Raw genomic sequence first — 27,130 nt, forward strand, 5'->3', positions numbered from 1 at the left:
ACTGTGAGCGACCATCTTTGAACAGAGGCGGTGGTTTATGACACCAACTGTCTGCCATCTATAATCCAGTTTTGAGATCCCTTCCCAGACGCCTTAAGGCCCACTCACATCCTGGGTCATCTGACCTCAGGAAATCACATGATAGGGTGGGGCCAGGTTTCACAATGAGCTCACCCGAAACCCTGGCTGATTGTGACCCACACCCACTTTCGCACCTTGGCTCATGTGATTAGGTAGAGGATCACCAGCGTGTCCTAAATCTGGGACTCTCCACCATTTGACTCTTAGAACTGAAGAAGCTTCTCAGATGAGAGGTGAAACATCTTCAAGCAACTTAAAGAAGTCCAGACGCTTTTCTTTCCAAGCTCCTTAGACTACGATGACCTGGAGAATCTTCACAGACATTTAGACATGCTCAGTGTTTTATGAAAAGCCACGATAGCAGAACAGGTACTTACTAAAAAAGCTATGCATGCTTTACGCTATGTTGTGATTAATACAAAATGTAAATAACTGAGTTTAGATATCTGAGGGGTTATTTAAAAAATTATTAGTTCTCTTTATGCATTTTATAGTGAGCTTAGAGCATACCACCCTGAGCACACCCAATTTTGTCTGATCTCAAACGGAAAGCAGACAGTCAATCTTCAAGCTGGCAGGAGTTAAACATACTTAAAAACACATCACTTGACTGTCTTAGGTAATTATAGGCCAATCTCTAACCTTCCTTTTCCTTCCAAATTTGTCAGACAAGGAGACTTCTTTCATGTCTCTTAGGAGAGAGAGTATTGACAAGAGTATTGACAATTTAGTGATCGTAGATCAAACATAAATTTGATTTAACTTACTTATTGTTTCTCACATTATTGTGGGTGAAGTTTGGCCCACTCATCTTTATGATGTTGCTTCAGTTCAGATCAGTTGAGGTTTGCTGGCATTTAATTCGGCTCTCTCCTGACACAGCATTTCAGTCAGGTTGAGGTTTGACTGGGCTACTGTAACACATTGATTCTTTTCGTTTTCAGTCATTCTGTTGTAGATTTATTGATGTGCTTGGGTTGTTTTCCTGATGTATGACACAGTTTTAGTCTGTGAAACAGATGGTGTTACATTTGACTCTACATTACTGTGGTATACAAAGGAGTTGGTTGACAGAATGGCTGTACAGATCCTGTGGGGGCAAAACAAGCCCAACAAGCTGTGTTAATGTGTCATATTCTTTTTAAAGAGAACAGGCTTTCTCCTGGTAACCCATTGAATAAACCATAAAATATAATTAAGAGATGTAGGTCCTGGGTTTTTTGCTTTTTCTCTGATCGTTTTTCTCTGTCTTGAATCCTTTTCACTTGTGAGTAATCTATCTTGAATTTAAAAGTGAATTGAATTTCTCAGTGTAGAATTAGATAGTTCACATTTTTTCGATATGACCTTTTCCACAATGATGGGAAAAATTACTAATCTAAGGTCACTGGTAATGTCTTTCCTTGTTGGTATAGTGTTTACTGAGTGCTCCACATCAGCAAACTGCCAAAACTTTCTTCGATGAGCAGTTAAACCAAGTGCATAGCAGCAGCTTCTACATACCCTCTTAATTCCTATGCAAGCAGTAGGAGTCTGCTTAGTTTAGGGCTACATTAAAAAAAACTTCTTTTTGACATGACTGTATCAGCTCATTGTGGAAAATAAGAAAGACCATAAGAGCATTAATGAATATAAGTAAACAAAGTAAGAACTAAGAAGTTGGCAGCTGTCTTTGGCTTTCTTAAACACCCCCCCGTACATTTTTATTTCAGTGTAACAACTCCTGAGTCTCTTTTCCTGTCTCACACTGAGGCACACAAAGAGAAACAGGATGTTGTGAGCGAGGACAATTTATCCAATGAACAGGAGGTGGTGACGGGATTAAATATGTTCAGACAATCCCAGCTTAGGTTAATAATGTCAGGTAGAAATGGCTGACATTAAGTTAACCACAGTGGGACACCAGGCTAATATGGAACAACAAAAGCTTTGCTGAGCTCTGCTTTTGTCCTCACAGCTGGGTTTGCTTGGAGATTCCAAAACACAAACAACTGGACTTTCACATGCTCCTTTGTTCCCGCTGACCCTGCATTCCTAAGGTCCACTCTTCGCCCACAGGTACACATACTTGGAGTCAAATCAATAGATCAGAGTTTAATTCCTGCACTTTTCAGCAGAAAAAAAAAATCACTTTGTCAGCTGTCCTGGCTTTATGTCAAGAAATGTTTCACTGCTTGACCCTGGGGCTCTGTATAAAAATCAAGTCAACAGCACAGGACCACAGTCTGCGAGCCTGAGGAAACTATCTTACACATTTCCAGCAGAGAAAAGGTAAGACACAAGTTAGCGGACAGTAACTTTCAGAATGCTTGTAGGTGAATTTTATATCAAACTAAATTAAAACATGCATGATTTCAGGATACAGTCCTCCCATTCAGCTTATATTCTAAACTGATGGGGAGATTAACAAAAATGTGACAAAAATTTAAAATAGGAAAGTTTTAATCTGTTGTGTTTTGGCTGTGGGAGCTTTCGGAGTACACACATCTAGTGTAATAAAGTAATAATCTTTTTGTGTGTGTGGTTTTGCTGATTTTGTTTCTGACTCTTGTAACAGATGAACCCTCAAGTCCTGCCTTCCATCCTGCTGCTCATTTCTGCTGCCCATGCTTTCCAGTACACGGAGCTAGCGCAGTATGTTGACAGCCACCAGGACGAATATGTGGAGGTACAAATATCTGCTCCTTACTCTAGCAGCACTGAACTCTGAATGCTAGAACTGTTGTAATCTATGCCGTTAGGTGTATTGGGTTTAGACAATTTACTTTAATATCTGAGCTTGTGAGTCAAACAAAATCTCAATCATCATCAATAATGACCCTAGTGCCAGCCCTAATCCTAAACCCTACACAGATTCAAAATATATGAGTTTTGGTTTTATTAAATTATTCTGTCAAGTCGTCAAGGTTTATTGTCATTTCGTATGGTATCTACAAAAATACACAGACTGAAATTAAATGATTATTGCAGCCTATATAGGCTGCAATAATCAGTAAAAAATAAAAGTACTGTATAACAATCAGCTTGCCGAGATACTCAGCAAACTCAAGTGTAAAACAATCACACTCATTCCGCTAGCAGCGGTAAGCTCAGAGAGGGATTCAGTTAGATCAGCTAAGTGTTTTTATGAGGAGAATGGTGTATGTGTGTGCCTGTCACAGTCCATTTGTTGGTCTTGCAGTGTGGCTTCTGTCTGTCAGTGTGTCATACAGTTTGACAACCTTAAAGACCTTGGCCAAAAATGGCCTCCATCCCCAGTTCATGCAAATGCATAAATGTATCAATATTATCTTCAAACCAAAATGTAATTATTTTTATTTAAAACAACAACAACAACAAAAACACCACCAATCGGCTGAACTGACCCTCTAGTGTATGTATGTATGTATGTATGTATCTATGTATGTATGTATCTATGTATGTATGTATCTATGTATCTATCTATCTATCTATCTATCTATCTATCTATCTATCTATCTATCTATCTATCTATCTATCTATCTATCTATCTATCTATCTATCTATCTATCTATCTATCTATCTATCTATCTATCTATCTATCTATCTATCTATCTATATATATATATATATATATATATATATATATATATATATATAATGCATGTAGCTGCATATTTGGCAGCTACATGGATTATTTCAACTAACTTAATTTCTGTGGAGACTAGGACTTACAAACTGCATGTACACAGTCTCCAATCAAATGTAATAATTAGCGTAACTAATAATAACAATCGTGGAAAGCAATCTATGTTGTTACAAAATTCTCCCATTGATCTCAATAGAGCATACTTATAGTTCCATATTTCACTCTAGACCATTATTAGACAAGAAGAAAGAATATAATTTAATACCAATAGATAGGCCATTAGAATAAGACACCAAATAAGAAATAAAAGTAAGGCTAAGCGTGCTGTATATAATCACAAACTACAAAAGAATCTGCATGTGATATAAGTGTGACTCCTTGAAGATTGTCGGGGCTGAGGTCAAAAGTACACTGTAATGATTCTGGATCACTTTCTTTACTCGGCATCAACACGGAAAGACAGTAAGGTGAGGTGTTGACTCTGAAGTAACAACCACAACTTTTACCTGTACAATATCAGCTGTTGTTGAGAAAAATAATAATACTCTGACTACTTGAATATGAAAGCAGTTATTCCAACTAAAGAGACATTAAAATGTATTTTTGTCAAAATTTTGACAAAATTGAAAACAAAAACATCAAATAAAGGCTCAGGAGTTAGAAAAAAATGGGGTAGAGTTAGGGCTGCTCAATTAATCGAATTTTAATCTCGATTACGATCTGGGCTTTCAACGATCATTAAAAATGACTGAGCTGATTATTAGCCCCTCCCTTGTGCTTTACTCTCGTGCTGCTCCGTGTGGCAAATCGAGCGCACCTCTCTGCATTTCGAACACATGTCACAACAATTAAGAGCAGTGGTCCCCAACCTTTTTTGCGCCACGGGCCAGTTTATGCCCAACAATATTTTCATGGACCGGCCTTTAAGGTGTCGCGGATAAATACAACAAAATAAAACTTGTACTGGTACCGAAAAAAAGAAAATTTATTCATAACACACGTGAAAAGACCAAGGAAAACCGAGTAAACGATAAAAACGATAACAAAATAACGCTGAAAACCGATAAAAACCCTGAAAACTATACATTTCACACCTGAGCCTCAACTCTCGCGGCCCGGTACCAAACGACTCACGGACCGGTACCGGTCCGAGGCCCGGGGGTTGGGGACCGCTGATTAAGAGGACCCGAGGGAAGCTCGGAAAGCTAAGCAGAAGTTATTTGGAGAGGAGAGTGACTGCCGTTGGTTGAAAAGAGAGGTAAAAAAAACTTCAGTGCTGTGGAAACATTATGGGTTCGCGGAGTCAGACGTGGATCAAGTAGACAGTGTGTAAACTTTCATTTATTTTTTATATTGCAAACATTTGCACTGTTATCAGTATTTGCACACTATTTTATATTATTTTTTGACAATCTTTAAAGTCATTATTCAATACATTGTTATTGTTAAATAAATATCGTCAAATAATCGAGATCTCAATTTCAGTGAAAATCGTGATTATCATTTTTGCCATAATCGAGCAGCCCTAGGTAATCTCCAAATATCATGAATAGTCACAACTTTTAAAAATTTTACTATCCATTAGTATCCACGAATACATCCGCTGAAGCACAAAGCAAGTTTGAAGAAGAAATTAGCCAACTCTCACATTCAGCTTATTCCAAGACATTGCAGGAGACTTGAATAAATCATCAACAGTATTTCACACTTTTTGTGTGTTTTTTTACATATTGAACGCAGTGATTTTCCACAGGGGGAAATGTAATATGTAATGTCTTATGAATGAGTGTTGGTGGCCAAAGTCAAAAAGTGGCAATATAGCAACTGACTATTTCTGAATGTCAGTGTTGCAAATAAAATATGTCTTTAGAATCAAGTGCACATTTTGCGAACTGGACACTAGTTGAGGGCAGGAGTATTAAATAACATAAAACTCAGTGGCAGGTGGATTAGATCAAGTCCAGTGACAATGTTTTGGATCTTGGTTGTGTGTTTCAGATGCTGAGGGACTGGGTTGCAATCGAAAGCGACTCCAGCAATGTCCAAAAGAGACCAGAGCTGCACCGTATGATGGAGACTGTGGCTCAGAAACTCCAGTTGATGGGGGGGACTGTACAGCTGGTGGATATCGGAGAACAAGAAGTCAGTGAAAGAACCACCTATCTTTGCAATATTACCCCTCCCTGCTCTTTAGAAGTGCTTGTTGATATTGGAGCTTTGTATCTAATTGTCAGTGTAATTGGCTGGTAAATGTGGTGGATTTCTCACAGAGGTCAGCTCATTGGCAAACTTCAAAAAAAGCAGGAGAGGGCTTAGGACTAGCTTTGCCTTCTTATTACTGACTGGGCCACAACAAAGCCGCTTTCCACACTCATTAAACACACTCTGTGTGTGTGTGTGTGTGTGTGTGTGTGTGTGTGTGTGTGTGTGTGTGTGTGTGTGTGTGTGTGTGTGAGAGAGAGAGAGAGAGCGAGAAAGAGGCCATACTAGAGGGCCTAGCTTTTCACCATTAACCATTAATTAGGTGCCACCCAGTGTGAACTGTTACTGTACTATAATGCCTCCAGAAAAGCAGATCTTCTGGCCTCCTGGAGGAGTATCCCTTTTATAGTCTTACACACAGTGCAAGACTATAAAAGAAATTGCATTGATATGTGAGAGAGACATAGACCAGCTGAATACTATTGCAAGCGTTTTGAACACACTTTAAAATCAGAAGGATTGATAGATTGATGGAAAAGAAATTGTGTGCTGATCTCGACTGTATGTGCAGCTTCCTGATGGCCAGACATTAGAGTTGCCTAAAGTGGTGACGGCTCAGTTTGGTAATGACTCCAGCAAACACACAGTGTGCATCTACGGCCACGTGGATGTCCAGCCAGCAAAACTGGAAGACGGCTGGGCAACAGATCCATACAACCTGACTGAGATCAATGGTAAGAGCCTTTAAGCTAATTAAAAATACAAAGGAATGCTATCCAAACTCACAAATTTCATTTGATTCTAAAAAAGAGGAACATGTCTGGGTAAATGTCAGGGCTCTGTGTGCGGGCAGGTGGATATGAGGATCCAAATGCAGCACTCGAAAACAGAATGCAACTCAAAACCTCAGCTTTATTGCTGGCATGAAAACAAAACATGAAGTGAACACGGAATGCAGAGACCAAAAACACACAGGCATAATCTGAGGGTACGACGCGACACTAAGGGCATACACAGTAAAACTGAACACATTCACCTGAGTCACAGACCTTCACAATAAAACAGGAAACAAGAAACCACTAAACAAGGACACAGACTGAGAGGCAGACAGAATATAACACATGGAACTCAAACAATACATGAGACAACAAATCCTTAAACACGAATAAACAGAAACATGGAACTCTAATAATCATCATCATCATCACTACAAGAGAATAAGAAAACAATCCATTATGGAAAAACACACCAAAACATAACAACTCAAAATACTGGGTCAAACTGGCCCAGAACCGTGACAGTAAACCTTTGGTGAAGTACAAATGCTGGACTTGTTGCCTTCCTAAAATGGTTTCCTGTTCAACAATGTGTGGTGCTGTGATAAAGAATAGAAAAAGGGAGCTGATGTCGGTTTCATAACAGGAAGGTTTATTCTTCACAAGAGCTTCAGGTATCACCACACTAACTGCAAAGAAATGTCCATATGCTTCAGTCCAATTTACAGTACATGGCCACAGTTTCCTGAGCTAGAGACTGTATTAATCTCTCAACACAACTTTGACAAAGCATGAACAAAATGCTGCTTAAATCCATTGACAATATCACATCCACAATAAACACATTTGTTTTACAAAGATAAACAAAATGTCATTTTTAAACATTTTAATTCTCGTTTCAGCACTAAATTATTTATGTGAAATGTATTTCCACTGTACTGATGATAAACGTGACGAAACTATTCAGAAAAAAACACGGCGTATATATTGTTTATCATGACCGGAAGTAGACACCTTTCGCACATGCGTGGTACCGATCAGGTTTCCAGTACGGATCAGGTAGTGACATCCCCATTAACTCCAGGTGTTGTGCCAGAAAGTGATCATGATTGCCGTCCGCGGGAGCGCGCGCAGCTGCTTACAGCTGTAGCACTCAGCGACTTCCGTGCAACTGATGTAAGGTGCGGTAAGCTGAACACAACTTCAACCGTCTGTTTGTTGAAAAATAGTAACGTGACCGCATCGATTTTCTTGTTAGTAACCATAACGGCGTTGTAACGATAGGAATAGTAATTAGTTAGATTACTCGTTACTAGTGTTGGGTAAGTTACTTTAAATTAGTAACTTAGTTACATTACTAGTTACTTCTATCAAAAGTAACTCAGTTACTTCAAGTTACTCGTTACTTTCAAAGTAACTAGTTACTAGGGAAAGTAACTTTGGTTTTACTCAGAATTCTCTTGTTAATGTGTTGCTTCCGTAACTGGACACCTATCAAGATTGCCAGTCTTCTAGCTTGCTTACTTGCCACAAGTGCATTGTGCCACCTACCAATAGAAAGGAAAAAATAGTGTGCATACTTCCACGAGAGGAATCCCACACCTGGACCGTCGTTGACTGCCGCCATGATTCTAGCCAACGTCACAGCCTCATGTGCGCTTTTTACATCCAACACAAAACTGCAGTCGTGGTCCTTTGATTGTACTCCGAACTCGGAAATTCTGCCTTCCGAATAGATCTTCCTATTCAGAAGGCAGAATTTCCGAGTAGGTAACACCAGACTGCAGATAAGCTGCATACAGGGCTGGACTGGGACAAAAAATCGGCCCGGGCATTTTGACTAGAGACCGGCCCACCATTATAGAAAAAATCATGAAGCCTTTGAATGAAAACAAATGCTGTTGTGACAGTGATGTACACTGTCTTGATGGTATATACAGTGGGGCAAAAAAAGTATTTAGTCAGCCACTGATTGTGCAAGTTCCCCCACTTAAAATGATGACAGAGGTCAGTAATTTGCACCAGAGGTACACTTCAGCTGTGAGAGACAGAATGTGAAAAAAAAATCCATGAATTCACATGGTAGGATTTGTAAAGAATTTATTCGTAAATTAGGGTGGAAAATAAGTATTTGGTCACCTCAAACAAGGAAAATCTCTGGCTCTCACAGACCTGTAACGTCTTCTGTAAGAAGCTTTTCTGTCCCCCACTCGTTACCTGTATGAATGCCACCTGTTTGAACTCATCATCTGTATAAAAGACACCTGTCCACAGCCTCAAACAGTCAGACTCCAAACTCCGCCATGGCCAAGACCAAAGAGCTTTCGAAGGACACCAGGAAAAGTATTGTAGACCTGCACCAGACTGGGAAGAGTGAATCTACAATAGGCAAGCAGCTTGGTGTGAAAAAATCAACTGTGGGAGCAATCATCAGAAAATGGAAGACATGCAAGACCACTGATAATCTCCCTCGATCTGGGGCTCCACGCAAGATCTCATCCCGTGGGGTCAAAATGATCATGAGAACGGTGAGCAAAGATCCCAGAACCACACGGGGGGACCTGGTGAATGACCTGCAGAGAGCTGGGACCAAAGTAACAAAGGTCACCATCAGTAACACACTACAACGGCAGGGAATCAAATCCCGCAGTGCCAGACGTGTTCCGCTGCTGAAGCCAGCGCATGTCCAGGCCCGTCTGAAGTTTGCCAGAGAGCACATGGATGATACAGCAGAGGATTGGGAGAATGTCATGTGGTCAGATGAAACCAAAGTAGAACTTTTTGGTATAAACTCAACTCGTCGTGTTTGGAGGAAGAAGAATACTGAGTTGCATCCCAAGAACACCATACCTACTGTGAAGCATGGGGGTGGAAACATCATGCTATGGGGCTGTTTTTCTGCCAAGGGGACAGGACGACTGATCCGTGTTAAGGACAGAATGAATGGGGCCATGTATCGTGAGATTTTGAGCCAAAACCTCCTTCCATCAGTGAGAACTTTGAAGATGAAACGAGGCTGGGTCTTCCAACATGACAATGATCCAAAACACACTGCCTGGGCAACAAAGGAGTGGCTCCGTAAGAAGCATTTGAAAGTCCTGGAGTGGCCTAGCCAGTCTCCAGACCTCAACCCCATAGAAAATCTGTGGCGGGAGTTGAAAGTCCGTGTTGCTCGGCGACAGCCCCAAAACATCACTGCTCTCGAGAAGATCTGCATGGAGGAATGGGCCAAAATACCAGCTACTGTGTGTGCAAACCTGGTAAAGACCTATAGTAACCGTTTGACCTCTGTTATTGCCAACAAATGTTATGTTACAAAGTATTGAGTTGTATCTTTGTTATTGACCAAATACTTATTTTCCACCCTGATTTACGAATAAATTCTTTACAAATCCTACCATGTGGATTCATGGATTTTTTTTTCACATTCTGTCTCTCACAGTTGAAGTGTACCTCTGGTGCAAATTACTCTGTCATCATTTTAGGTGGGGGAACTTGCACAATCGGTGGCTGACTAAATACTTTTTTGCCCCACTGTATGTATCAATTTATCAATCGTTTGTTGTAAGATTCAGATAATTATTTATTAAAAGCTAGATATTTTAAATGAGAATAAGAAAGAAAAGTATTTCTTTGTGCCCCCCTCTTCCTGTTAATGTCCAACGTGGCCCCGCTGGCAAAACTTTGCTAGACCCACCCCAGCACAGTTACCAGCTGTGAGCGTAAAAAAGGATCCTGGTGTTATTTGTCTCTCAGAAACAGTTCATAACTTCCCTTCAACTCATTCATGTCATCCATCACCTGTTCAGCTCTGATGATTCAGTAAGGACATCTCCTGGTTTCATCTTCATGTTTCCCTCTCACCAGATAACCAAACCGACATCATGACCAGCAGCTTTACAGCTGTGGCTCCAGCAAACATCAGCTGATACTAGAAATTAATATTAAATAAATTCTAACAACAGCTGATCAAGCTTAAACGTGCCGCTGTTGTTTAACGCGACCTCCACTGGTTTCTTCTTTATGGCGCAAAGTGGGCGATACACAAACAAGAGAGACGGGACTTGCGACAGAAAAGCCGATCAGCTAATCATTGATCAGTTTCACGATTGAAGTAGAAACAGGAGAGGGAGGGGGAGAGAAGAAGAGGCAGCTGCAGGGTAAAGAAACAGAATATCTCCAGCTTTGTGTCTTTTTCATTGTGGCTGAAGTATGGGACAAACTGTGTTCCTTTTTACCTCAATACGAAGCGCATAATATTTTCTCTGAACACGAGACGATTCCGTTTTTTACGGGATTGTTGGTAATAATTAACCGTATGAACAAAATAAAGTTCAACATCAGTAACATCATAGCACCCACCCACCTGTATAGAAACTCCATCATGCTAGCTAGTACCCAGTACGAAAAAGTCAGTATAACAAAAATTAACTCCACCTAAACTTGGTTTATATCTGACCCAGATAGACTGCAGGTCATTAGTGATGGGATTTCCAGCTCTTTTTAGAGAACCGGCTCTTGCGGTTCGGCTCACTAAAAAGAGCCGGTTCTTTCGGCTCTGAACCGGCTCTTCAGGTTGTTTTGTTGCTTTAATTTATTATTAACAATAATATAAAATTATGCACAAAAGGAATTACTAATGTAAAAAAAAAAGTGGTTTTATTTATATATGTTTATATATAAATATATGCGGTGGCCCCTAGAGATAAAACACGTACAAACTCCAAAACACATTTCTAGCATGAACTGTCATGGTTCGTTGTGTGGCAGGCAGGAGAAGGACCCAAGATGCAGACTCACAGACACGGGGATAAACTTAAAGAACACAGCTTTAATGCTGGCACGGTAGAATACAGGACATACAGAACTAACTGGGAAAAGTAAACTAACACTCGCGGGAAGACACAGGAAGATCCACACAACATGAGGGAGAACGCGACGCCGAACAGAGGAAGACGCAGACAGAAATACACAGAGGGTTAACGAGGAAAGTGGGAACACACGGGGAACACAGGTGACACAGATAACCATAACGAGACAGGGCGGGGTGAACATAACGCTGACGGGTACAGGCACAGAGGTTCAGACAGGAGGAGAGAGAGCACGGGAAGAACGCAGACATAATGGGCTGGGGAAAACATAGAATAAAGCACAAAGAGAGACGAGGGCTCATAAATACACAGAGGGGCACACAGGGGGTAAGAGTCACGAAGGGAAAACACATAAGGAACAACGTAACAGATCAACCCAGGAAGCATGGCCTAAATAAAGAACAAAATACAAAAATACATGAAAACTAAGAATACTGGGCCCACATGGCCCAGGACCATGACACCACCCCCCCTAAAGGGCTGGCTCCCGACAGCCCAAACCCGAGAAACAAAAACAGAAAACAACCCACCCAGGGCGGGAGGCGGGGGACCAGGACGGAGGGACCAGAACGGGAAACAAAACAAACAACAGAAAACACAGGAGCACATGACCGTAGTCAAAATAAAGTTCAGGGGGCCGACCCAGAGCCCACAGGCACAAGAGTTCACGGGTCACACGGTCGGGGGGCCGACCAGGCGGGTGGCACAGGTCGCAGAGCTGGTCCGGAGGCCGGCCGTGCGGAAGGCAGCGGCGGCGGCGAAGGAGACGGAGCAGTTCAGGAGGCCGGCCGCGCGGAAGGCAGCGGCGGCGGCGAAGGAGACGACGGAGCAGTTCCGGGGGCCGGCCGCGCGGAAGGCAGCGGCGGCGGCGAAGGAGACGACGGAGCAGTTCCGGAGGCCGGCCGCGCGGAAGGCAGCGGCGGCGGCGAAGGAGACGACGGAGCAGTTCCGGAGGCCGGCCGCGCGGAAGGCAGCGGCGGCTCTCCAGTGTCAGGCGTGCTGGCCATGGCCCGGTGGGCACAGGACCAGACGAAGCACAGGCCGAAGCCGCGACAGACGAGGCTGAAGGCTCTGAGGCTGGACCAGGCGAAGGCTCTGAGGCTGGACCAGGCGAAGGCTCTGAGGCTGGACCAGGCGAAGGCTCTGAGGCTGGACCAGGCGAAGGCTCTGAGGCTGCAGCTGACGAAGGCTCTGAGGCTGCAGCTGACGAAGGCTCTGAGGCTGCAGCTGACGAAGGCTCTGAGGCTGCAGCTGACGAAGGCTCTGAGGCTGCAGCTGACGAAGCACAGGCTGGACCAGGCGTAGCAGAAGGTGGCTGGATGGGCTCCTCGGGCCCTCCAGCTGATGTGGCATGGTGCTGAACGGGCCCCTCGGACCCTCCAGCGGAGACAGGAGGCTGAACGGGCCCCTCGGACCCTCCAGCGGACGTGGCGTGAGGCTGAACGGGCTCCTCGGGCCCTCCAGCGGAGACAGGAGGCTGAACGGGCCCCTCGGACCCTCCAGCGGACGTGGCGTGAGGCTGAACGGGCTCCTCGGGCCCTCCAGCTGACGTGGCGTGAGGCTGAACGGGCTCCTCGGGCCCTCCAGCTGACGTGGCGTGAGGCTGAACGGGCTCCTCGGGCCCTCCAGCTGACGTGGCGTGAGGCTGAACGGGCTCCTCGGGCCCTCCAGCTGACGTGGCGTGAGGCCATTGCGGCGGTGATGAGACCCTGGGGCCTATAATGGAAGCATCAGTTGGTGCAGGCGCCTGCAGAGCGTCAACCGCTCCCACCCGAGTGCCTAGGCTGGGTGCGGAGCTCAGCTGTGCACTGACTGGCATAACCTTGGGAACCAACCTGGGTGTAGGAACAAACCGGACGGCAGCCATTCCCACCTGAGGTGCAGATGCAGGTGCAGGATATGGCTGACCTACGGCTGCCCTGACCCCAGTGGTGAGAACTAGCTCAGGTGCTGGCTGGGTGACCCCTGCCTCTACCTGGAGATCAGACGCAGGTGAGAGGTCAGGCAACGCCACAGCCACCCTGGGAGTGAGCACAAAGTTCCAGATATTGACTTTGTCAGGTGCAAGCAGAGGAGCAACAACAGACAAAGACCTTAAAGTCTCCAAGCCCTTAACATAGTCCAAATTGTCCTTAGTTGCCCTTCTTGGGGAGCTAAACACATCTTCTGTCTTGGAGCATGATTCAAACAACATGTCAGACCTGAAATAAGTTGGCTCAGTGACACAAGTGATAGTTATACTGTCCCAGGAAGCATGATTCTTAAGGCCAAGACATGATTCATGAACCCACATAAAACAACCAGGACTATGTGCGGATGATTTTAACATAATAATTTGGCAGTCACATAGGAAATAACTACGCTTATTGGAGTCTAAGCCCCCCGTAGGCGAGACTGAGTTAAGGGGGGGTTCAGCCACACACACTAATCGGCTGTGGAAGGCTAGTGAGTGGAATGCACATGGACCTGGCTTTGCACAGAAAACATAGTGGGCTGGCTCTGAGCCATCCGGCTGAATTGTCTTTAGATCGGCCAGTTCATTAACTGCTGTCAAAAGGTCCTGGCCCAGGGGTGCAGTTAAAGGGCTAGCTGGGTTGTAATGGCTAGCATGGCGCTCCCCCCCGACAGCCTTTGAAACATGAAATTCAGCCTTGTCATTGGATAATGCGGGAGCATAATTTAAACAGTCCTTCAGTGTTGTATTAACGGAAATTGCAATGTCATTCACAGACATAGGGAAACCTGGCAGACCCATAATAATCGTCCCGGCCCGATGGACTGGTGTAGAAAAGCAGTCGCTGATGTCGGGCTCCAAAGCACTCACTCTGGTCAAACCATCAGCAGAGTGAGGAACATGGGGACCGATCAGCACAGGATCATAACAGACATTTTCATGATCAACACTGGACATTTCTTCTTTCGCTGGTCTAGTTATATAAACAGAACATTTGTTATTTGACTCGGGAACAAAGTAAACTGACTCGGAAATGGGGGTGCTAGCCAAGGGCAATACAGTCTTACTACTGGTCAGATCAGAAGCTTTCTCACTTGATTTGCGGTTAACAGACAGCAGGGGCTGAGACACTGTCTTAAATAAGGCCCCAAATGCCCTAGCGGTCTTAAAAGAAGCCCTCTCAGTGGAAGATGGAGGTTCTAGGTGTGCAGAATCATTAGTACATCCTTTTTCGCTAATGTCCCCCTCATCCTGCTCATACGTAATACCAGGGTTTAACAGTACATCACTTGGTTTGATTCTCAGGACTGAAGAGTCTATGGTCGGTTTGGCAGTGTCGGTTTCACAGTTCGGTGATGGCAGTGTGTCTTCCCCAAGAATAGCGTGCCCAACACCAGAAAGTTTAGCTTTGTTGTCAAAACACAATGTGGGCACAGGATTAACACCTTCAACATTAGCAGTCAGAGGCATGGAAAAGGCAGCTTCTTCACTGGCCCCCGAGAAAACAGACCGTGATGAGGTGCATGGGGGGGTGACAGAGTTAACAGTACAGGTAAATTGTGTCTCCATCTCCGAGACCTCAATTGTCTTTCCAAGGCCCTCGCCCTCACTACATCCAGGGCGTTTCAGTGGCAACAGAACGTTATCACTAACCTCTGAGTGCCGTGTAGAGCGACGCCGACGCCGCTTCCTCCTCGGAGCGGCCGCGAGCGCGGCAGCGTTAACTGTTGGGATCGAGTCTTCCTCCTCTGCCCACATCCTCGCCAGACAAGCGGCCGGAGACGTGAAGTCCTCGCGAGGGGGTGACGGTGAGCGGCCGGTCTGAAGCAGGGCGATAGGTGGGAGCTTCTCCTCGGGAATGAGCCAAGGCTTCCAACGGAGCTCCTCCTCCCGATAAGCCCGCAACACCTGCTGACGCTCATCGTCACCAAAATCTATGGCCTCCATCGCCTCCGTGTGCTGGTCAGTGCAGCTTGACTGTGGCGGAAACGAGGAAGCCGATCCACGGTGAGGCGATGGCTGAGTGGAAGTGGACCTCAGCGTTCCACCTCTCACAGCCTCTGGCTCATGAGGCAGCGGCGATGACACCCGTCCACGGGACGGAGGTGTGGGTGCTGAGGCGGCATTCAGGACCCTCTGGGCCAGCGCACGGGCACGAAGCTCCTCCTTAAGGGGGCCCAGGGAGTCAAACGCCTCGACGAGGTGGGGGAGCTGTCGCAACCGTGGCTCCCGCAACAAAACGGCGTCCACGGCCGCCAATCCCGTGGAAACCACACTTGGATCCGCGCATCCGATGATGCGATCCATAATGCGGCAGAGCCGGTTCAGCTCCTCCCCTACCTCCTCTGAAATGTCCGCTGAGTCCGACATGGTCGCGTCGTACAGGAGGTCCGCGGAGGGGTTGTGAACTGCTGGGTCCGTGTTGTGGTCGCGTTCTTCTGTCATGGTTCGTTGTGTGGCAGGCAGGAGAAGGACCCAAGATGCAGACTCACAGACACGGGGATAAACTTAAAGAACACAGCTTTAATGCTGGCACGGTAGAATACAGGACATACAGAACTAACTGGGAAAAGTAAACTAACACTCGCGGGAAGACACAGGAAGATCCACACAACATGAGGGAGAACGCGACGCCGAACAGAGGAAGACGCAGACAGAAATACACAGAGGGTTAACGAGGAAAGTGGGAACACACGGGGAACACAGGTGACACAGATAACCATAACGAGACAGGGCGGGGTGAACATAACGCTGACGGGTACAGGCACAGAGGTTCAGACAGGAGGAGAGAGAGCACGGGAAGAACGCAGACATAATGGGCTGGGGAAAACATAGAATAAAGCACAAAGAGAGACGAGGGCTCATAAATACACAGAGGGGCACACAGGGGGTAAGAGTCACGAAGGGAAAACACATAAGGAACAACGTAACAGATCAACCCAGGAAGCATGGCCTAAATAAAGAACAAAATACAAAAATACATGAAAACTAAGAATACTGGGCCCACATGGCCCAGGACCATGACATGAACTGAACTTCCAAAACAGAGCTACCTAGATCACTTAAATTACACAATTGAAAGCATGAAAGCATATGTGTATTGTTTGTGTATTTATACACAAGCATTCATATATAGTCAAATAATAAAAAATTAAAAAAAAGTTCATTTACCTGTTATTACCACACACCAAATCCGGTCATTGGTACTTGCTGGCTTGTGTAGCCACTACGTAACAAAAGCTCAACACTGCCCCTAGCATCCTGGAGCACTTCTGTTGTCTTTTGTACGTGTTTTGAGTTTTTATGTGCTTCTGAGTTTTTACGTGTTTTGGAGTTTGTACGTGCTTCGGAGTCTGTACGTGTTTTTATGTGTTTTGGAGTTTTTACGTGTTTTGGAGTTTGTACGTGCTTCAGGGTTTGTACGTGCTTCAGAGTTCGTACGTGATTTTAAGTTTGTATGTGCTTTGTCTGTAGGGGCCACCGTAAATATACTTTTATTTATTCACTCCACATAAAATGTAATAAATAAATCATATAATACAAAAATCAACTATTCACATTTCAACTTTTAACTATTTAAATTTTCAGCTTTTTCCTTTTACAAATTTAAAGTGAAACAACACAAAACACTGCAAACCACAACACAATTAAATATAAATTATAATATGAAAACAAAAAGAACATGTATATTCTCTGTCATATGGGCCCGCATGAATAAACTTTCTGAATCCTTTATCAGCTGCTCTCACACTGCTCATCACTGAAAAAAGTAACGCCGTTAGTAATGCCGATATTACTAACGGCGTTACTACTGGGGTCAGCGGGGGAGCTGGCCCCAGGGAGGGGTCACTTGCCCCTCCCTTCCCTCCCCATCTCCAGCTGCCTCCCCCTTCCCGCTCCACCACAACCACCCACACATGCAGGACCTTGGAGTAGGGGTATGTCACCAGGGTGCAGAGGAGGCTACCCCCCCCCCGTCCCCCCCCCCGTCCCCTTCTGGCTGCCTCTGCCTAAATTTTATCCCACAACTCTCATTACACATACATATAGGATCTTGGGGGGTGGGCACGATACACGGAATCCAAATTACCATCAGGGTGTACACCTCACCCCTGGCGTCGTTGCCCACCTCTCAATTTTAAATACACGTAGACATTGAGGGCTAGCAGGAGGGACCATGCGCTTACCTGCTGCTCTCTGGCAGGTAGCTCCATGCCCTCCTGGGTTTTAAATGCACCTTAGAACACACATGCATCAACACTACAATGAGCGGGTGGAGGGAGGTTTGGAGTCTTCTCTCACCCCCATTCTCTGCGGCCTGCTGGAGCGGGGGGGCTAGGAGGAAGAGTTGGCCATCCGACTGCGGTCTGGAGTGTGGGGCCTCCCTGCTGCTGTGGAGTCGGGGCGGTCTGCCTCCCCCCACCGCAGGGAAAAGGGTAACACCACCTGGGTCTGGGTGCAGTTCCCCCTCCAGGGGCAAGGGTACCTAGACCCGGTTCGTAGAGTACGCTTGGGGAGTGTGATCGTGTGTACAGCGTCTCTTTATGTCTGTCTCCACGTTGGTTGAGTGTGGCGTAAGTGCATATGAGAGCATGAGGGTGGGAACTTCCCCTGCCAGTGGCGGACTCCCTCAGGTGTCGGTGCGTTGGTGGTTCTTTGTGTCCGGGGATGGGCGTCCAGGTACACACCGGCTCACTCCTTGGCAGCCGCTTATCGGGGCCTGGAGCCTGGGGCTCGCTCGGGCCACTTCGGAGGTGGGGTGCCCCCGGCCTCTCGGCCTGGGGCTCGGTCACTCAGGCACGGCTGGCTGCCGGCGGAGCTCACGGGCGCGTCACTGCAACTCCCCCTGGCTTCTGCTCCGCGGCTGCTGAGTGAACCCTCATCTGGGACTCTCCTCAGCTCTTTCTGGGACAGTGGCGCGGCTGCCCCTCTGTTGGTCTTCCTTGGTCTCTTGTGTTCTGAGGGCCTCTGGATGTCTGGAGTTTTGATCTCCTTCATACCTGCTTCATGCCCTGGAGGACGGGGCTGTGGCCCCCCCCCCCCCCCCCCCCCCCCCCCCCACACCCTCTAGCAGATCATTAGATGAAGGAACCTTTTTAAAAACAAGCGCGTCCATGCTCACAGGTGTACACACGGGTGATCACACCCACAAACTACACCCTTTTTGGCTCCTACCTCAAAGCACACTGTGTTCTGTCGATCTTATGTGCTGCACAATAATGTTTAATATTTAGTATTTACTGTCATATTCCCATATATCATTGTGATGTTGTTTATTCTATTACTCTTGTTCTCTTCTGCTTGTTTTCTTTTTTCTTTCTCAGCAGGTGACCCAGGTGATCGATATATGTATTTTTTTTTCTGCCCGTTCTGTTGGTTTTTGTTTTTTGCCCTTCTCCCCCGTCCCTCTTCTCAGCTGTTTCTCTTTCCCTCTTTCTTTCTCCCCTTCTTTCCCCCAGTCAAGTCTGTCCCGTATTCAGTAAGTGAAAATAAAATAAACAATAAAAGGTGAATCAAATGGACCATTACGGCAAGGCTGGGATGGTCAATTTGGTAAAGTAAATCCGTTGGGCATCTTTCTTTGCCTTTAGACAACAATTCTGATGGCAAAAGAGCCAAACGGGACAGGCAAAAAAAAAAAAAAAGTAATGCCAATATTCCCATCACTGATCATACCAAAAAACTTTTTCCCAGTCTATTTCTGATACCAGATTTTAATAGAAAGCTATTTCCAACTTTCTACACACTAAACAGCTAGAATATTCTCATGTGATGAAATGGTACAGCCAAAAAAGCATAAGAGAAGCATGTACAAGGAAATTATGGGTGCTCCATGCCAACTGTGTAGGGATAACATACAAATAGTAAGACAGCAGGAATAAATAACAAACAGGATAAATATATGCAGTTAAGCGAAATATATACAAACTAGAGGAATATACACAAAACAAGAGAAAAGACACACATTGGAGTGCAAAGTTGAAGTAGTGCAAAGAACTTGGTCTGAGTATAGTCCACATATGAGTGGCTTGAGTGATGAGGGTTACTCAGACCATGACTCAGTTTGGTGAGGTGAGTCGGGAGGGTAATAACTACTCATCACAACCAAGCTATGTAGAGTATATCAACCCGTAGGGCACCTTTGGGACTGTTCATCTAGATGTAGCGTTTTCAGTGGGAAAAACATTTTGTCACTCATCTAAGTGACTTCTTCAGTCTTAACTGACTGCAGCTTTCTCCAACCTTATATACAGTACTTTTGCACAATGGCTGAAACTAGCACCCCTGGTGAACAATGAGCAGTTGAGTTTCTTGGTGAAACCTTGAGCTGAGACTGAAGAAGTCACTTGGATGGCTTACGAAACTCTTCTCCCACTGAAAATGCAATGTCCAGATGAACAGAATCAACTTTTGGCGTTTTATGTAAAGAGTCAAAACAAATTGGAAGGTGATGCTTTTTTCATATGAGGCTTCATGGATGCATGTAGATACATTTACAAAATAGGATGAAAAATAGAATGCAAAAGTTTTATGTACATCATTAATAAATACAGTGATATTGTAATTTTTATACTTTTAGGCAATCTGTATGGACGAGGAGCATCAGACAACAAGGCCCCAGTTTTAGCCTGGATCCATGCTGTAGAGGCTTACCAGGCTCTCAGTATGGTAAGAGACTGAGTTCACCATATTGTTAGATAGGCTTTCATGTCCCAGCTGAATGGAAACATTTAAAATGCAAAGAGTGGGAACAGAGAGAGATGCCTTCGGCAGGCTAGATTCAAGAGATAACTTCTATTGCTGTAGCAGACTTTTTTAAGTTGAGTGAAGTACTCAGCAGATATATGGGGAACAAAGTGCGTACCCTCAGGCTAGTGAGACAGCAGAGCCAAGTCTAAGGCAGACTAACTTTCCATGTCAGTGCTAGTTGTGTGGAGTCACTAGAGCAGTCTGTTCCATCCATGCTGCTTTGTTGTCATGTTAAAAAATATGGCGCAATATGCACACATCAGAAGGCCTCAGCCACATGCTGAGTGCACTGTGGAAGGAGAAATGCGTTGGTGTGGACGCTGAGAAGACTGATTCAAACAAAGCTAATCACTCACAATGTCAAAAAGACAATTTAGGTTTTTATGGAAACAATAATTTTCTGCCCAGAAAGCCTGTTTGTTTGCTTCCTACCAAACATCATGGAGCTGTTCCCCCCATTCACCAGGATCTGCCAGTGAATGTGAAGTTTGTCATAGAGGGCATGGAGGAGACGGGCTCTAACGGCCTGGATGCCATGATCATGGCCCAGCGAGACACCTTCTTCTCAGAAGTGGATTACATCATCATATCAGACTGTGGCTGGCTCAGCAGACGCCCCGCCCTCACCTATGGCACCAGAGGCAACTGCTACTTCTTTGCTGAGGTGGTGTATTAAGAAGCATCCATCCATCCTTTATTCAAAGAGTCACCCTCCAGTCTTTGATTTGTGCTGCCATGTTTGCAGGTAGAAGGACCGAAGCAGGACTTGCATTCTGGTGTTTATGGAGGGACTGTGATTGAACCAATGACCGACCTCATTGGAATTCTCGGTGAGTCTCATATTTGAATGCGCGTAAGCAAGCAGCCTTTGTTCATAAACCGCATAATTCAGTCAAATGTATGAAGAACTTCTCTGAATGTCCAACACATCAGACCTTGAAGCAGATGGGTTACAGCAGCAGAACTGGGTGCCACTCTTCAACCAAAGAAAATTGGAAAAATGTTGCCAGTTCTGATGAATCTTAATTTCTTCTGTGACATTGATGGAAGTGTCTGAATTTGGCATTAACAACATTAAATGATTCTTAATCCTGCCTGTTATCAGCATTACAGTATTTCAGTAGATACTGCCCTTAGTACCAGTGGAGCATAGTTTAAATGCCGATTTTCTGTACTCTTCTGCATAATGCACCATGTCATAAGCTCACATCATCTCATACTGGTGTCATGGACATTATAATAACTGAATTTTACTCAAATGGCCTCCAAATTCACTAAATCACAATCCAATAGAGCACCTTTTTGGGATGTGGAAGATTCACAACACTGTGAAATGCCATCATGTCAATACAGCCCAAAATCTCAGGAAATTCATGAAGAATTAAAGCAAAACTGGAGGCAAAAGTGGGTCCAACTAGCAAGATTTACCTAATGAAGTGGCCAGTAAGGGTATATACTTACTGTAAAGGAAACTGTTGTTTTAAAAGTACTCTTGGCTCATCAGCAGAATACCAGTTATCCCCCCCCACCCCCGCCCAAGCGCCCTGTTCTATTAAATTAGACTTAAATTAAATAATCGAGGAACTGATCTAACAGCCCATTGTTCATTGAGTGGACTAGTTTCAGTTATCATGCAAATGTACTGTTATATGGTTGGGGAAACCTGCAGTCAGCTGCAGAAGTCAGTTGGATGAGTGACAAAAAGTTTCCCTCACTGAAAATGAACAGAATCAGCCATTTTTTTAGGATTTACCTACCTAAATGATTGAGCATGCATCAATACATAGACTTAAAGAAATTGTAGAAGTTAAATTGTTATCAGAAAATATACCCAGTACTCTCAACATTGCATTTCCAGTTCCCTGGAAGCAATAACTACAAATGGAAACTGGAGGAGCTCTCTGCAACAAGAAATCTTTTTCCTACCTTCAGATAAACAGAGATTGCCAATCAAGCGTTCTGTCTGTTGCTGACAAGTCGCTGTTTCATTGATTTTGTTCAGCAGGGTTTATATGAACCCAGTGGTGATAAGGTTAACCCTTGGTGCTTTCAAACATTTTGAACTCACTATGATAAGGAATCCCACTATTCCAGCCAGAAATGTGAAATGAGACCACATTTCCAGAAAGATTGTCTTCTTAGGGTGCCGTTTTAGCTCAGTGCGTTGAGCAGGCGCCCACTTCAGTCCTTGAGCATCAGAGCAAAAGAATTGCAACGAGAGTTTTTTATTTACAGTTTGATAAATCTTTGTAGCCCTATGACAGGCCTTGGTTGCCTACTGCAGCCAAGGCCTGTCATAGGGCTGCTGCAACTTTAAATCTCAATGAAGTTTGAAGTTTAAGTTTACTTTAGTAATTACAAACATGCATTTTTTAACCTCTGGCTATTTTAAATTGAAGAAGATGGGGATTTTAATAGTAAGAAAATGCTCTTATTTCATTTCAGTTATCATGCACTCATTAATTTTGTTCATTAGATCGTATTTAGCACATTCACAAGCAAATTCATGTTTTGTCAAACTGACAAAAGTCAGGTGACAATAAGCAGTGCTGGTGTCCAGTCACATCTAACAATATATTTATCATCTTTGTCCTGTGTGTTTTCAACAATGCAAGACTTCCTTGTTGACAACTCTAGCTGACATTAAATTTAATAAAAACATTCAGTAAGCTACATTCTCTTGGATCAGGCATAAGAGGCATGCGTAATAATCAGTGGGACTCAAGCATCAGGAGGATCGGGTCTCATCAGTACGTGTTTAACCCTGTGAGGCCTAAGTCAGTGTCAAAGATAAATGTAATATAAATATAAATAAAATCTAAGATTTGGTTGAAAAATGTTAAAAGTGTTCGCTGATTTGGGAGTGGGAGAATTTTGTTACATTTTCAAATGTCATATACAGTAATCAGTAATCATAATAGAGATTTTTTTTAGTCCTTACAGCGTTGAAAGAATCTTCCCTACTGAAGTCCTTGAGCAAAGCATCAAATAAGTATTTGCAATAAACCAGTCCAGTCTTATCTTTGGAAAATCTAAGTTTAGTTCCATTAACAATAGCATCATCCTATTATTACTTCATTAGACACACTGATCAGCCCCAGTGGCAAGATCCTGATTCCTGGGATCAGAGAGGCTGTAGCTCCCCTCTCTGATGAAGAATGGAAAATGTACCAGGATATCCAGTTTGACATGGACAACTACAAGAATAAGATTGGTGTCAACCAACTCATGTACAGCAATAAGGTAATGTAAGGCATCCTTGGTGTCAGAAGATCATTAAGAGCAGGTGAGTACAATCCAGAATTTAGATTGTCATTACCCTTGCTTCCAATGCTACTGTGAAGAACCTTTTTAACTACTGTTTAAACAAGTCTCTCATATGGCTTTATTTCTTACGTAAAACATTACCAGAACTAGGATGATCCTGAAAAAATAGTTCATCTATTTGCTTCTCTCCATGAAAGTGCTTGGTCATAGGAGATCAACGCTTACAATCTCGTGAGATCTTTACAGGATAAAGCTCCTTAAAATGAGCGTTGTTTTCATTGACAATATATAAGTAAAATTATTAGTGAAAATAAAGAATTATATCCCTCTCCCAAAGGTGGACTTGTTGGCTCACATGTGGCGCTACCCCACAGTCTCCATCCACGGTATTGAGGGGGCCTTTTCAGACCCTGGGACTAAGACTGTCATCCCTGCTAAGGTTACTGCTAAGTTTTCAATTAGGCAAGTTCCTGACATGGACCCTGCTATGGTCAAGAAACAGGTAAAATACATGAAAAGTATGTACGTGCTCTGTTCTGTTGCATTTACTTTTTGTAAACTGCTTCTGCTGTTTTCTTGATGTGCTCTTCTTCAGGTAACAGACTACCTTCACTCTGTGTTTGCCAAAAGAAAGAGTCCCAACAAGCTCAAAGTCACAATGGTGATAGGAGCCAAACCTTGGCTGGCTGACACTCACCATCCACTCTACGAGGCTGGAAAGGTTGCTATTAAGAGAGGTATTGACCGTTCACCTTACTTTAATCACCGGTGATGTTGCTATCAGAATGTCGGGTCTCGGGTTTGATAAACTGCAAATAAAATTTCACCAAAACTGGCTCTTACAAGCCAGACAATTACTGACAGTTTTTACCCAAATAATCTTCATTTTCATATGTTAACATTACTAGGCAATTTTTTTCATTTTTCGGTCATTTGAATAGACTTTAATGAAACGATAAAGAATTGGGACATTGTGTTGATACTGATTTTCCCTGTCCCACAGCAGTTATAAATGACTTTTGTTGGCATAAGGCCACTCTGTTTTGACAGGAGTACATCCTAAACCTAGTGGAATTAGTAGTAATAATAACAACGATTTCTTAGTTATGATTATGATCACATTGGTGTTTTGGATGGCAGTCTTCAGTTTCCCTTACATAACAGTCTCCTCAAGGCAAAGACTCTAGAGTATTAACGAAAACTGATGACATCAAAGAAGTGGGTTGGAACAGTGCGAATGAAGAACTCTTTTTAATAGGATGAAACTTCCAGAACCAGTCTCAGGGAGGAGCAGTCATCTGCTTTTTCATCATATTTGAAAATGATTCTTGGTGGTTATAGTTATTGTATAAACTAGTGCTGTCAGCGTAAATCTCGTTAAAATGATGTTAACGCCATAACTGCGTTAACACGGCAAATCTCCGTTAGTGAGTTAACGCGGATCGCCCCGTGCAAGGGCTGCACGGCGTCAACGTGTTAGCGCAGTTAGCCTGTTAATCCATTAGCGCTGTGCAGCCCCTCGCACGGGGCGAGCCGCGTTAAGTCGCCGACGGACATATGCCGCATTAATGCAGTTATGACCTTAACGTCATTTTAACGAGACTAACACTGACAGCATTAGTATATACACAAAGTATTGTAGCGTCTGTTGTATGACAGAGAACTAGGCGACAGGAGTTAGAAACTGACATGATATAGGTGTATGTACTAAAAATCTTCGATGAGATCAAATCCCAGTGACCTTGATCTCAAGGCCAAGGTCAGAGGTCATGTTTTCGAAAATCTTGCGAATGCAACAACGTAGGACCTAGGTGACTTAGGATTTAGAAATTGATACCATGGGCTGAGGGGTAGCACTATAAGGCCACCAGTATTTTACACCAGTAAAATACAAAACCTGGAGCTCTTAGTTTAGTAGAAACACAAGAAATGCATTTTCAGTGGTTTTGACACAGCCTTAAGATATTGGCTAACTTTTAACTTTTGTATCCTTTTATTATTATTATAGCTTCATTCCTTTGTAGTGTGCTTTGTTGCATTTATATCCTGCAGGAGTTTTGAAAGGTTACCAAAGAAACAGTGTATGTTTTCACCTGTCCTTAATTGTTTAGTATTATAGGAATATAAAAAAAATGTGAGACAATGTAAAGAAAACAAGTTAGTCTTTCAATTTTCACAATTAGTCATTCAAACATGCCAGAATAGTTCCCACTTAATGTTCATGTCCACTTTACTAGCAGAAAATATTCTGTCTTTGCTCTACCTTTAGTTTTCAACATGGACCCTGATCTAATCCGTGAGGGTGGAACCATCCCAATTGCCAGGACCTTCCAAGATGTGACGGGAAAAAGTATCATCATGATGCCCATCGGAGGCTTTGATGATGGTCTGCACTCTCAGAATGAGAAAATGAGCAGGTTAGACTGTCTGTACACTCCTGCAGTTTTATTCATTTCACAGGAATGTTTAAAGAAATTAGCTTGTACTGAGTCTTTCTGAGTGTTCAACACAATATTTAAGAGAAAAGCTTGAGGGAGAAAGCTTTGCAGTCTGTTAGAACCATCCACAACTGAAAAATAATTTAACTACCATAGAGACACCATACAGGACCTGGACACAGGAAATTATTTTAACACTGAAACATTAAGCAGACCCAAGTAGACAAATTTTAGGGGCAGATTTGTTGGAATCCAGCATAAGACAACAAGGGTAAATGGGCAAATTCTGGAGAAATCAGAAAAGATGGTTAAAAGCAGACTTCTCCGATTATAAGGTGGATGCTGTGAGACTTAAGCAGCAGATATAAAGACATACTGGTCTGTTTCCAGAGGGCTTTGTAAGTCTTACAAGCTGCTGGCAGCAGAAAAGTGGAACAATGCTTTGGGGACTTCTAAGAAGGTGTAATGTAGCCATCTACTGCTGCAAATAATAGTGTATGTGAATTTATTGTATTTATGTTAAGGAAACTTGGAAATTTGCAACCCAAACAAACAGGACCTTTAACTCTGCCAACCATAGTTTTTCTCTCTCTCCTAGGTACAATTATATTGAAGGAACCAAGTTATTCATCGCATACCTCAATGAAGTGTCCCAGATTAAGAGGACTAGTGTGTGATGTTTTATGGTATGATCACATGACCTCTTCAAAAACATTCCAGCTATAGAAAAGTGTGTTTTGATATTTTTACTGTGCCTTTATCTTTATTTCATAAGGTTTTGAAACTTGTGGCGCATTTACTGATCTGCACCTCAAGTCTATCTATTTTTGCATTATCTCATGGTTTTTTGGCTGTTTCCATCTCTTTTGCCAGTGTTTATGTTCACATAAACTTGGGCAGCACTGTGAGTGTGTTTGTATGTGTGTCATGTAGTAAAAGCTGGACAATGCAATATTACGAATACGTCATTTATTTTATGAGAAATACAAAATGTTATTTTATGAATGTTAATAATACGAGAGACATATACAAATACTGTTTCTTTAGCCATTAGTCATTTATTCACTCCTGAAAAATTCACTCTTATAGTATGTCATTCCTTAATCAAATGATTAGTTCATTACCAGGCCTCTGGAGATCTCCAAAACATGTTGAGGAGGTAATTACGCCATTTACAGTCGCTT

At 43.6% G+C, this 27,130-nt stretch overlaps 1 protein-coding gene across 1 annotated transcript; it reads left to right on the forward strand.

Moving 5' to 3' along the window:
* The first annotated feature begins 1,372 nt into the window (after positions 1 to 1,372).
* On the forward strand, positions 1,373 to 26,903 carry cndp1 (carnosine dipeptidase 1). The gene is made up of 12 exons (XM_026184399.1): positions 1,373 to 2,352; positions 2,639 to 2,749; positions 5,687 to 5,830; positions 6,462 to 6,624; positions 20,072 to 20,160; positions 20,708 to 20,905; positions 20,987 to 21,071; positions 23,324 to 23,484; positions 23,846 to 24,010; positions 24,104 to 24,245; positions 25,778 to 25,925; positions 26,545 to 26,903. The coding sequence occupies exons 2-12, from the start codon at positions 2,639 to 2,641 to the stop codon at positions 26,621 to 26,623; spliced, it is 1,485 nt and encodes a 494-aa protein (XP_026040184.1). The 5' UTR covers positions 1,373 to 2,352; the 3' UTR covers positions 26,624 to 26,903.
* Positions 26,904 to 27,130: the final 227 nt, after the last annotated feature.

The sequence above is a fragment of the Astatotilapia calliptera genome, chromosome 11 (assembly GCF_900246225.1).
Source record: "Astatotilapia calliptera chromosome 11, fAstCal1.2, whole genome shotgun sequence".
NCBI classification, from domain to species: Eukaryota; Metazoa; Chordata; class Actinopteri; order Cichliformes; family Cichlidae; genus Astatotilapia; species Astatotilapia calliptera.